Source organism: Lissotriton vulgaris, chromosome 5 (assembly GCF_964263255.1).
Source record: "Lissotriton vulgaris chromosome 5, aLisVul1.2, whole genome shotgun sequence".
Classification (NCBI taxonomy): Eukaryota; Metazoa; Chordata; class Amphibia; order Caudata; family Salamandridae; genus Lissotriton; species Lissotriton vulgaris.
Window position 1 is genome coordinate 1,991,814,357 of NC_141693.1, and position 12,765 is coordinate 1,991,827,121.

General features: G+C 52.8%; 1 protein-coding gene across 2 annotated transcripts in view; it reads left to right on the top strand.

Moving 5' to 3' along the window:
• RALGDS (ral guanine nucleotide dissociation stimulator) overlaps positions 1–12,765 on the top strand; it is a 436,172-nt gene that overhangs the window by 106,237 nt on the left and 317,170 nt on the right. Inside the window, exon 1 of one of the 2 annotated variants that reach the window (XM_086924743.1) lies at positions 8,707–8,825. The exons of the other annotated variant lie outside the window; for it this stretch is intronic. Coding sequence (XP_086780869.1) covers positions 8,730–8,825 — 96 coding nt within the window. The 5' untranslated portion in view covers positions 8,707–8,729. Of the gene's footprint in view, positions 1–8,706; positions 8,826–12,765 lie in introns of those variants that run through there. 2 annotated transcript variants of the gene reach the window in all.

Sequence of the window (12,765 nt, forward strand, 5' to 3'; positions counted from 1 at the left end):
CACCGCCAGACACAAATTTCGAGAAGGCATGGAAGCCGTCGCCAAAGGGATGAAAAACAGCCGCCTACAACTAAACACCAACAAAATGGAAGTACTCATCATAGACCCAAACCCCGCCGCCTGGAATGACACCTGGTGGCCCCTGCCCTCAGAAGTCCGCCCACCCACACAGACCACGCACGCAACCTGGGAATCATCCTGGACTCAGAGCTCAAAATAGACCGCCAGATCAACTCCCTCTCGTCCTCCTGCTTCCACACCCTCCACCTCCTACCTAAGACCTTCAAATGGATGCCCCTCGAACACAGAAAGACTGTCACTCATGCCCTGGTCACCAGCAGGCTTGACTAGGGCAACGCACTCTATGCCAGAATAAAGAAAAACCTCACCCGCAAGCTACAGAACATCCAAAACGCTGCCACAAGACTGGTCCTCAACCTGCCAAGACACTGCCACATCTCCCAGCACCTGTGCACACTTCACTGGCTCCCCATCAAAGCTAGAGTCACCTTCAAGATGCTGACCCATTCTCACAAGGCCCTCCACGATACCGGACCAGCATACCTGAATAGCCGACTCAAATTCCACGCACCCCAGAGGACCCTACGATCAGCCCAGCTCTCCTACGCCGTGGTCCCCCACACCAGAAAGACCAGATCGGGAAGCCGATCCTTCTCCTTCCGCGTGGCCAGAGCCTGGAATGACCTTCCGCTTCACCTCAGACAGACAACATTGCCCCCCATCTTCGCAATAAAACTCAAAACCTGGCTCTTTGACAGACCCCCTACTTGAGGGACTGGAACCTGCGACCCCCCCCACCCCTGACCCCCCAACGCCATGAGACCCCTACGGGTGATTAGTCATGCTTAACAAACACCTGATTGATTGATTGAAACTAAGCCCTGTTTCTTGGTACACACCACAAAGCTATGGACCTCATTGCCTGACGAGTTCGGAGTCATCCACAAGCCTCTTGAAGTTCATAAGAGGGGTGAAAAGATGGTTGTTCCAAAGATAAATACATCAATTGCTAATAAGGGGAGTAGAATGCAGAACGATGATCCTTGTACCTAAAGAATCATGGTGAGAGCTGTGAAACCGTATGGACCAGCACACAACGGCTCAAGAAGAGTACAGAAACAGGTATTCAAAATTGGTGAGCTCCACTCAGAGCACCACACAACGACCTCGACACACAGATGGAATATAGCTGTGCTTCTTCAATCGACACTAGACCTGCCTGCTGGCATTCTGCTCCCAAAGACCCGCATCCTGCCTAATATTGACATATGAGACACTTATCATAGTACGCCCACCCCAAGACTTCATAGACATTGTACAGTACGTCCACTCTAACCGTAAGGTGAAGGTCACTTATCGCCTGATTTAGATCTTGGCGCACAAGTTATTCCGTCACACTGGGGATGGATATCCTGTCCGCTGAAATATTAATACCACTATATCATATCTAGTTTCTGTTATGGTCGGCTCCCAGGCGCAAGAGATACGATCCATCTCATCACAGAATATCATACACCAGTTTGTTACCTAAACCCTTGTTGCCAACTGGACCAGCATATAATGTATAAAAGGAACTGTGGAACCTTTGTGGATGGGCCAGGTGCAGCCTGTAGACACATAAATCATGGATGGAAAGAGAGGAGTGGGCTGCCCAAAGATTGTATCCACTTCATTTTTTTTTAACCTCTTGCATGCTCATGACGATCTGAGCTCGTCATGATCCACGGTGCTCCGGTGCTCATGACGAGCTCAGCTCGTTTGCCTGTGGAACGCTCAGGTGTGGGGAGAATTCCCCCGCTGTGCTGAACGTTTCACGGAGCCAATGCACCTGTGACGAGCTGAGCTCGTCATGATTACAGGAGCGCCGTAGCTCATGACGAGCTCAGCTTGTCATGAGCATGCGGGCTCTGTGCGCGCCCCCCTCGCCCCCAGACGGCGGGGTAATAACCCCTGCAGCGTCTTATAATGACAAAAAGGATTCGGAAAACCAAGCCCACTCCTCCAGTTCATGAGCTCCTGCCACTGCCATCATAGGAAACAGCAGTTATGACACGAAAAATAAATTACTTACAAAAGGAAGAGACCTGCAGAGCTTATCAGTGCGGCCAGTAGAGCACAAATTATAAAAACAATATGTGTCTATCTCTCCCATTTCCTCATTTTGCACCATCAAGCACTGCATCCCATCTCGCCGTTGCACCGTGGTGGTCATCACGCATGACATGGAAACATTTCCCCCATAGTCTCAAAGCAAAGACGACACCCTTTACCCACACACCCACGGCCGGACTGGGACCAGAAACCAGCCCTGGCAATTCCGCTCGACCGGCCGGGGGTGGGGGGGCGGGAGTCTAGCACCGCTGCCGCACTTGTTACAGGGGGGCAATGCATACCAAGAAAGTGATTTGCATGAGACCAGTGGTCGTAGTGGGGGGGGGGGGTCAGCCGAGTCTGGCGTGCCCCTTCTTTTTACATTTAATAGAATCTGTTCCCCTCTTTTTCTGTTTAAAAATGCATCCCAGGACGGCAGAAATAGCTGAGGCCTATAGCTAAGGTTTGGCGGTTAGTGGCTGTTTGTGGAAGAGCAGGGGGGGGGGGAAATGGACTTGGTCTCTTCCTTCTTGGTCAGAGAAGACAAGGACAGTGTCCACTTCTGTTCTATCACTGGCAGCTGCCCCACCCCATCTCTCGTCCTCTTATTCCCTCTCTTTCTGTCTCCGTCTTGCTTCTCACTTGCTGAAAACGTGATTTAAATAATCGTCTCTTACCCTCTGGTTTCTCGCCTTTCCATTGTTCGTTCACCTGTGAAATGGATCCAAAAATGAAAGAAACACTTTTGCCGGAAATGTTGTATTTTCTGACATTTTTCTATTCCAAAGTGCAGACTTGAGACGGAGAACAAAAATAAAGGTTCAAAATACAAAAAAATAAATAAATATTTAAATAAAGCAAGCCAGAGTGGTCACAAACTGGCCAGATTGGTTTTATTCACACCCAAACACATTAGTGCCACTTTACAGAGTTTGCCAGTGAAGCGCTACTTTTGTTTTCTCATCTTTCTTTGAAGAGCATTGTTTTCCCCCGGTGGGGAAGTGCAGCATTCCTGGAGGTGCGGAAATACCTGGTTGATGCGTGCAGTGGAAACTGTTTAATGTGATCCTTATCAGCTGTTTTCCTTATTTTAGATGATAAAATGTGTACCGCAGCTCTGTGTTCCGGGATGTGGTCTTTTTAAACTATACTGCTTACGTTTTGTAACGTTATAAGCAATGGACATTGAAATGGGTCCTTTCCAGCCCTGTAGTCATGTTCTTAACTTTTCAGGCAAAAGAACTCACTGATTTCTAAATAGTGAGTGTACAAGCATTAAGGTATCCATGTTGTTCCTGCTTACATTTCAAATGGTTTACTTCCCGCCTCCCAGCTGCTCCGCCCCCCCTCGCACTTCGCCATATATGGCGACCGTGCGAACGCGCAGCGTTGACGCGCAGCGGGCGCGCCGATTGTGCGCCGAAGGCGCGCCAAAGGTAAGCCCGTCTGCGCCCGTCCGCGCCTGGACCGCGCCCAGTGCCAGGTCCCCTGGCCCTCGAGGACCCCAGCCCACCCGCCTGACGTACGACGCCGCCACCCTCAACGCACTCAACACCGGCCGAATCCCAGGATGCTACCGAGCCACCCCGCGACGCACCCACGGACCCTTCAGCTGCCACGCCTGCAAGTTCACCTGCATCCGGACCTGCCCTGCACCAGCACCCGCCAAGCCGAACACCAGCAGCAACCACCTCAAGTGCATCCTGCTCAACACCCGCTCCGTCCACAGACACGCCATCGAACTCTGGAACCTCCTCGACACCACAGCCCCTGACGTTGCCTTCCTCACGGAGACCTGGATGAACGCCTCTTCAGCGCCCGACATCGCCATCGCCATCCCAGAGGGCTACAAGATCACCCGGAGGGACCGCACCGCCAACCAGATGGGAGGAGGCATCGCCGTCATCCACAGGGACACCATCCGCATCACGACCAACACCGACGACACCCTAACCACCGCCGAACACCTACACTTCCAGATCCACACTGACCCGAAGACCACCCTCAGAGGCACCCTGATCTACCGATCCCCGGGACCACGCACACAATTCAGCGAGGACATCGCCGACTTCGTCAGCCCACATGCCCTCGCCTCCGCTGACTACATCCTCCTGGGGGACCTCAACTTCCACCTGGAGAACAACAGGGACCGCAACACCATCACCCTGCTCGACAACCTCGCCAACCTCGGACTCAAGCAGCTGGTGTCCACCCCCACCCACCTCGCCGGACACACACTCGACGCCGTCTTCTCATCCAGCAAAGACATCGCCTTCAGCCACGCCACAGGACTCCACTGGACGGACCACAGCTGCGTCCACTTCACCTTCAAAAGAACGACGATCCACCACCACCAGCAACAGGTTGCCCGAAGAAGCTGGAACAAGATCACAGCCGACCAGCTCGCCGCTTCCCTGAGCCAGCACCCTCCTGCCAGCTCAGCGAACCCCAGCCAGGCCGCCGACAACCTCACGAAGTGGATCAGCAACTGCGCGGACGAAATCGCCCCTCTGAGGACCCCGCCCAGCAGACCCGGCAGCAAGAAAGCCCCATGGTTCACCGACGAACTCAAGAGCTCCAAGAAGAACTGCCGAGCCCTCGAGAAAGCCTGGAGAAGGGAACCAACACCGGACAACATGACCACCCTCAAGCTTGCCACCCGGAAGCACCACCAACTGATCCGCGCCGCCAAGAAAACTGCATTCAAGGACCGGCTGGACAACAACGCACACAACTGCAAGGAACTCTTCAACATAGTGAAAGAGCTCTCCAACCCCAACGCCGGAAACAACGACATCACCCCATCGCAAGACCTCTGCAACTCCCTCGCCTCCTACTTCCACAACAAGATCACGGACATACACAACAGCTTCAGCATTCAACCGACGCACGCCACGACCGCAGCAATGCCGCCCACCCCCACCCTCCGCGCCTGGACTCCGATCAGCACCGAAGACACCGTCCGCATGATGAACTCCATCCACTCCGGATCTCCGACCGACCCCTGCCCTCACCACGTCTTCAACAAGGCCGACGCTGTCATCGCACCCCACCTGCGGGACATTATCAACACCTCCTTCGACACCGCCACCTTCCCGGAGAGCTGGAAGCACGCCGAACTCAGCGCTCTACTCAAGAAACCCACAGCGGACCCCACCGAACTCAAGAATTACCGCCCCATCTCGCTCCTCCCGTTTCCAGCCAAAGTCATCGAGAAGACCGTCAACAAACAGCTGGCCGCCTTCCTCGAGACGAATGGATCCCTCGACCCCTCACAGTCTGGCTTCCGAGCCAACCACAGCACCGAGACCGCCCTCATCGCTGCCACCGACGACATCCGAGCCCTGATGGACAACGGAGAAACAGCGGCCCTCATCCTCCTAGACCTCTCCGCAGCATTCGACACTGTCTGCCACCGCACCCTTGTGCAGCGCCTCAGCAACGTCGGAATCCAGGAGAAGGCACTGGAATGGATCATCTCCTTCCTCGACGGAACACAGAGAGTCCGCCTACCACCGTACAAGTCAGAGGCCACCGAAGTCATCTGCGGCGTCCCTCAAGGATCCTCGCTGAGCCCCACCCTCTTCAACGTCTACATGAGCCCCCTCGCGGCCATCGCACGCCAACACAACCTCAACATAATCTCCTACGCCGACGACACCCAGCTGATCCTCTCCCTGACCAACGACCCCGCCGCCGCCAGAGCCAACCTGCACGAAGGGATGAAAGATGTAGCCGAGTGGATGATGACCAGCCGCCTGAAACTGAACTCAGACAAGACGGAGGTCCTCATCCTGGGCTCCTCGCCCTCTGCCTGGGACGACTCCTGGTGGCCCCCCGCCCTGGGCACCGCACCCAAACCGACGGACCACGCACGCAACCTGGGCTTCATCCTGGACTCCTCCCTCTCCATGACCAGACAAGTCAACGCCGTCTCCTCGTCGTGCTTCAACATCCTGCGCATGCTACGGAAGATCTTCTGGTGGATCCCCACCGAGACCAGGAAGACTGTCACCCAGGCCCTCGTCACCAGCCGACTGGACTACGGCAACGCCCTCTACGCCGGAACCACCGCCAAGCTCCAGAAGAGACTCCAGCGGATCCAGAACGCCTCAGCCAGACTCATCCTCGACATCCCACGAAACAGCCACATCTCCGGACATCTGAGAGACCTGCATTGGCTCCCCGTCAACAAAAGAATCACCTTCTGTCTCCTCACCCACGCACACAAAGCCCTACACGATCAAGGCCCGAGCTACCTCAACAACCGAATCAACTTCTACGCTCCCAAACGCCACCTCCGATCAGCCAGCCACGCCCTCGCCGCCGTCCCCCGCATCTGAAGAGCGACAACAGGAGGAAGGTCCTTCTCCTACCTGGCCGCCAAGACCTGGAACTCCCTCCCGACCGACCTGCGCCTGACCCAAGACCACCTCTCCTTCAGGAAGAAGCTCAAGACCTGGCTGTTCGAGCAGTAACGCCCCCCCCCCCCCCCCTCCCCCCCCCCCCAAGCGCCTTGAGACCCTACGGGTAAGTAGTGCGCTCTATAAATGTCTTTGATTGATTGATTGACTTCATCCTGCATTCCCTATGCTTGTTTGATTTTTCCATGATGTTGTTACATTTTTTATTTTAAGGCAGCATATTACTCTTTGCCAGTGCATAATTGAATTGAGTCACATCCAGGTATTTATAGCGGTCACAATTGGGTTTGTAGCTGAAGGCAGTGCGAGTTTCTCTCAGTGGGCAGTATGATGTTTAGTGGTGGAAAGGATGTGGCACTATGGCCAGAGCTGCCAAATTTGTAGCTGGGTAGCCACTTTCAGCCTTCATGACCAGTCCACCAGACCACTGTCCTGAAAGAGCACATTCCCATGCTAGACCTTAGAAGGCCCCGCAAAACCTTAAAAGCTCTGGTGTCTTAGCACCAGCAGGTGGACCATAGCAGTGGCAAGTGTGGGTAAGCCTTGAAGGCCTGTCTACCACAATCCACACTGAAGTTCACCTCCAGTCTTGCGGGCAGGCCTATGAAGCAGCACACTCTAGAGCGACAGTGACTCTGTCAAGGAGGTCACAGGACCCGTAGGTACCTCCATTGGCCTTGTTTCAGCAGTAGTAGTGCAACTCACCAGGGATCAGCAATGCAGGATTTGCACGCACACCAAACTAAGTTCACAAACTTCACTGCCTCTTCTTCATGCACAAGCACTTTTAACATTTGCTGCCTGCTTTGAGGCCACTGAAATTATGCAGCAATGGGGGACAAAATGATGCTGCAGTGTTGACTAAATTATGCAACAAAAAAGGCTGCATATTAATGCAGTACATTTTTTGATTCTTTTTTTTTTTTTTTTTTACATTTTTACACATACGAACAGTTGCTGCAAAGATTTTCCCTCATTAGTACCAGTGTAATATGCAAATGCAGCCTTGAGGAAGGTGACCAGTCAACCTTTGCAAAGGGCCGCCCACTTCGCAGCAACACAAGTCACATTTTAGTAACTTTTGATCCGTTTGAGCTACAAACAATTTTTTTGTTCAAATCGTCAGATTATGCAGCAGATGATGTATTATGTGGCAAATATGGCAGAGCCATCATTATATGAAAAACATTTGCAAACTAGGACATTTTGCCATTCATGTCTGAACTGCTCTTGTGGAAAAAGGGAGAAGTGCTGATGACAGAAACTCCATGGCTCGGAGACAAATGGCTTGTGATTCCACTTTTAAGGATATTTGTGACATTCTGTGAAACTTTCCCACTTTGTGAATGTATTTTATTGTCAATACCTCATGTTAAACATTATATAAACATGTGTATCCATTGGTTTATTTGAATAACGAAATAAGCTTTAGTTGGTCAGTGAAATGTCAAACAAATACTTGAAATTGGGACCTATGGCTCTTTCTGGCCACACCTCCGACTCCGCCCCTGACCCGATCCTCGGGTTATTCCCGCCTTCTGATTCTCTGCCCACAGTACCCCTACGTTGTCCCCCCTCTTCAGCCACTGCAGGAGAGACAGATGAAAACAGTGCATGAAAAAAAATGCAACCTGTGCGTATCTAAGAATGATCCCCTCCAGGGACTTCTGAGACAAGGTGTGAGCTGTGAGGCCGAGGCGTGGCCCTCGCCGGCCCCACCTGTACCAGCCTGGCTGTGCCCGCCTTATCGCACGTGCTGTGGCACGCTGCCTCGCAGACATATCATGCAGCCTGTCTGTGTGCCAGCCACACACACGCGCGCGCTCCCAGGGAATCCCCACTGACCCCCCCTAGCCCCCTCCGGCCGCTGCAGGGAAGCGGACACCCAGCTGCCGACGGCACTCCAGGGGGCGTGTGCCGAGGAGCAGAGGGCTCAGCGGGTGCCCTCGTGGCCGAAGGAGGGTAAATACACCACCTGCACGTGGCACCGGTCTGGGGCCCTTTCCAGTGAGCCAAAGGTGGCCAGCCCCCCACCAGAGGAATCAGGGGTCCCGCCCCCTCCACCACCTAGGACCCCCCCCCCCAGAGGAGCCCATATCCAGCCGGAAGCAGGTGGTGGAGGGAGGGAGTGACCTGGACAGCGGCAGTGGCGGCTCGGTACAGAGGCGCAGAGGGGGCAGCGCAGCTGGCAAGATGGAAGCGAAGCCGCTGCTGCACCTGCAGAAGGCGCTGATGCAGCCGGTGCGGATGTGTATGCTGGACGTGTCGCTGACGCTGCAGGACGAGCAGGTGGGTGCCCCCCGTGCCCCCTCCCTCGTGCCAGGGTGCCCCCTCCGCCGCGGTGGGCGCCGCCGCCCTCTCCAGACGCAGCAACAGGTCCCCGCAGCGATGGCACCGGGCTCGGTTCACAAACGGGATTTGTGGCGCGCGCTCTGAGTAAATCTGCGGAGGGGGAGGGGTCATATTGGGGATGCGGGGGACACTGGTTTTGGGTATCCGTATTGGCGGTGGGGGGTAAAAGGGTCTGGTAAGGGATCTGTGTATTTATTAACTAATTGCTCAACTCATTTGTTGCGCCCACGTCACAGACTGAGTGGTCTCTAGGCGCACAGCGCGGAAGAGATGCGGGGGCTTAATGCCCCTCCCTTTCTGCTTTTTTTCTAGCCTAGGTTGCTTAAGGAGTTTGGGCTGACTGGTGGAAGGGGGGAGCGGGGGACTCGCGATGGATTTTTCCATTTCGACCTTATTGTGGGGGGAAGTAGTGTCTTTATCAGCTGGGTGTTGCAAATGGTTAGACCGCTTCGGGGGTGTTACGATACGATCGTCCTCTGCAACCGAGGGGGAGGGGGTCTGGCCGAGTGATAGTGGCGGTGTGGACAGTGCCGTGGCGAGCTTTGTCAATAAGTGTTATATTTGCCATCCTGGCCTGGGGGGATGGGTGAGCGTCGCGAAATGATATGTGTTAGCGGTGTGGTTTGGAAAGAGTTAACCCGAATTGGAATATTCATGGGGTGCAATGGAAGGACTGATGTGTGCCCTCCCTTCTTAACCCTTTAAAGGACGCAGTGTTTTGACGGAACCAGTTCTTTTTAATTCAGAATATTTTCATTTTCGCTGTTCGCCGCCGCCAAGGAAAGGTTAAGTGGCCGCGTTAGTCCACTCTGGAAATCTAAACACTGCGGGTGATGAGACCGGCATTGGATAGGATTGGGGATTAAACGCAGCATGCGGCTCTTCATGGGCCTTGAAAGTCTCTCTGGGCCCTCTGGATTGCATTATCTGCCACCACGGCAGCCAATCTTCCCTCACCTGGAGAGGTTTGTAAAGGCAGGGCTAACACCGGCCCTGGCTCAGACGCTTTGCCCACACATTTTGCTCTGGCGGAGATGGATAAGGGCGCAGACGCAGGATTTGTTTGGGTGAATTTGACACACCGCCTGTAGTTGCTCAGGTGCCATTCTCGAGCCCTGCCTGCATGCCCAGACCTGCCCAACTTACAAGACTGCTGATGACATGTCTGCAGCGCTAACCGCACCTGGCAGCGTGTGAGGACTCATACCAGGGAGGCTCGCAGCGGGTAGAGTTTTTATGCCCGCTGGCACACAATGCTAGACTGAGGACATGTAAAAATATTACGAAAACTGTTCTGGTTCAGGTAGAGAGTACACTGTGTAGATGCCACGTTGATAATGTAAACATGAGCCAGTGAGTGCGGAACTCCTGACTGAATGTGTCAGTGTGCCAGGGGCACTGAACTGCACTTGGTTGTGTGCCCAGGTACCATGGCTACTTGAATACGTATGATCATGGCCCTTGGTTTTAGCTGTACCAGTTATGTCTTATTGTATGTGCCATGGTGCATAACTGCAAGGGTCAGTGTGCCAGATAAACTGGACTGTACGTGACTCTGTGCGCAGCTAACATGGATGAAGGTCCTGGCGTGCATGAATACATATGCCAGTTGGCGCGGATACTTGGCTGTAGACCTCAATCGTGGCTGGATGCATGTGTCTTTGTACCAGGTTACATGCATGCCTGTGCCAAGCTGCCCGGCGGCACGCATTTGCATATACCAGTGTGCCCAGGATTCCAGGCTTCATGTGCCAGTTTGCACAAGATACTTGGCTGCAAGTGCCACATTCCTTTGTGCAGTGGGCTAGGCATTCGTGAAATCTTATACCAGTGTGACAGTATCTGACTGCGTGTGCCCAGAACACTTTGCTTCAGGTACCAATGTGCCAAGCTTGCTTTGATGCAAGTGCCTGTGTGCCTAGGACACTTGGATACAACAAGAAGTGTCCTCAGGGTATCGGGCTGCAGGTGCCAATGTGCCAGGCAAACCTAAACACATTGTGCCAGTGTACCCAGGATACCTGAATGCGGGTGGAAGAGCACGAGGGATTTATGGATCTACCTACACAGGCCAGTAAGGTTTTTGAGAGGTGTTAGCATCCCTAATTTGTCCATCTTATCTCTCTGCTATCTACTAGTCACAAACGAGCCTGCTATGTATCCCCGCTGTGGTCACCACCTCTAGTCTCCCCAGGAGTCAGCACTCTCTCTAAACTTTACAGTGTCTCACGATAGAGCTTACAAATACATTTTGCTCACTTCAAAGTGGGTTACCTATCACAACACTGAAATATGCATCGAAGGTCCTAGCGGTGCAGGTGATATTCAGCAAGTCACAGACTGCGTGTTATGTATCTAGAACTGGTGCTCCAGAACCTATCCTGTCTCACACAGCAGCGTAAGCAGAACCTATCCTGTCTTGCTGCATCCCAGCCTGTGCAGCTGCTCCTTGGTTCAAGCGATCACCCCAGGCCCCTCCACGGCCAGGGACCTGACAGCCCCTTTTAACATGTGCACAGCCTGGGTGTCATTCTATTACACAATCTGTCAATAGTTCCATAGGTGAACCTCGTCGCCATCTACAGACCTTTCGAAGAACCTTCTCCTGCTGCGTCTGCCCAAAGGATGGACCCTCTGCTCACTTTGGTGAGCTCCAGATTGGACAAGTGCCAAAAACACTACTATTTCAAATAGTGCTCTGTGGTGCCTTTCAGTTATTTCTGATCACAGGATAAGAAATAGGGCGATGCCTCGTGAGAGGAATAAAGCGTTGATAGGATAGAATGAGTCCAATCGGGTAGAGTAGGCGCCCATAGGTGATTTTCTGCTATTGTCGTCCACAGTCCCCCAAAAGAGCAATTGTAAAGTTTGTCTTAACAATCCCGTTATCAGGAGTTTCCTGAAATGAATGTGCTTGGGATCAGATCTCGAAAAGGGGTTAAGAACATTTGCAGTCTTGGGTCTTCGACTCCCTGGGATCAGCTTCCCTGTTTTATCCACTTGGGCGGTTCAAGAGAGGGTGTAGCATAGGGCTATTTTCCGCAGGTAGTTTTGGACTTTTCTCAGGAAGGCTTTGTGATTGGTGCAGAGAACCTGGAATTTGATACTTTCACTGGTAGTCATTGGGTGGGTTTCAGAGCAGATCCCATCCCATTTTTCTAGCTTCAGGCACATTCTGGCTAGCTGGTTTGGTAGCCTTTGTGACTTGTGTTGGAGAGCGTAGTGTAAACAGTGTTGCAATAGTGCATTCCGGATCAGGACATGATGACATCTCTAGGTAAGTTTACTGTAATATATGGACCCTCTGGCTAAAAGAATGGCCAAGCTCAAGAGAGCGCAAACGTACGTAAGCCACCTTATCCATGGCCTGAATTTCACTGGCCCCATTTCTCCAGCTCTGATCCGTAACCATGGACTCTCAACCCAGAAAAGGGTCAAGTTCAAAACAGTATGCCTTTTGCACAATTTCCTTTCTGGATTGCATTTGCTTACCATGCCAGCCATGGCCTCCAATCAACACACTAGACATGTAAGCTCGGTCATCAAAGCGACTCTTCAAATACCTGGCAAGGTTCATACATCTAGGGGCCGATCACTGCATGTAACTGTTAGTGTTATTGAAGAAATAAAACAGTAGCAACACTACGTATTTGTGTAAATACTTGAGCTTTCCAACTATAGAATTCTGCTAATAGTGCAACTGTAATGACATTAGCTGTTGTGATGAATGGTATCCGGTAGCACCTGGCTAGTCAGAGGCTCTCGGGTTCTAGTTACATCAGTTAGAGTTGTTCACCACAGTGGCTCTCTCATGGTAGTGAGACAGAGAACTTCAAAGTTTACTCAGGGCTTTGAGGTAGGTGAGACATTCAGAATG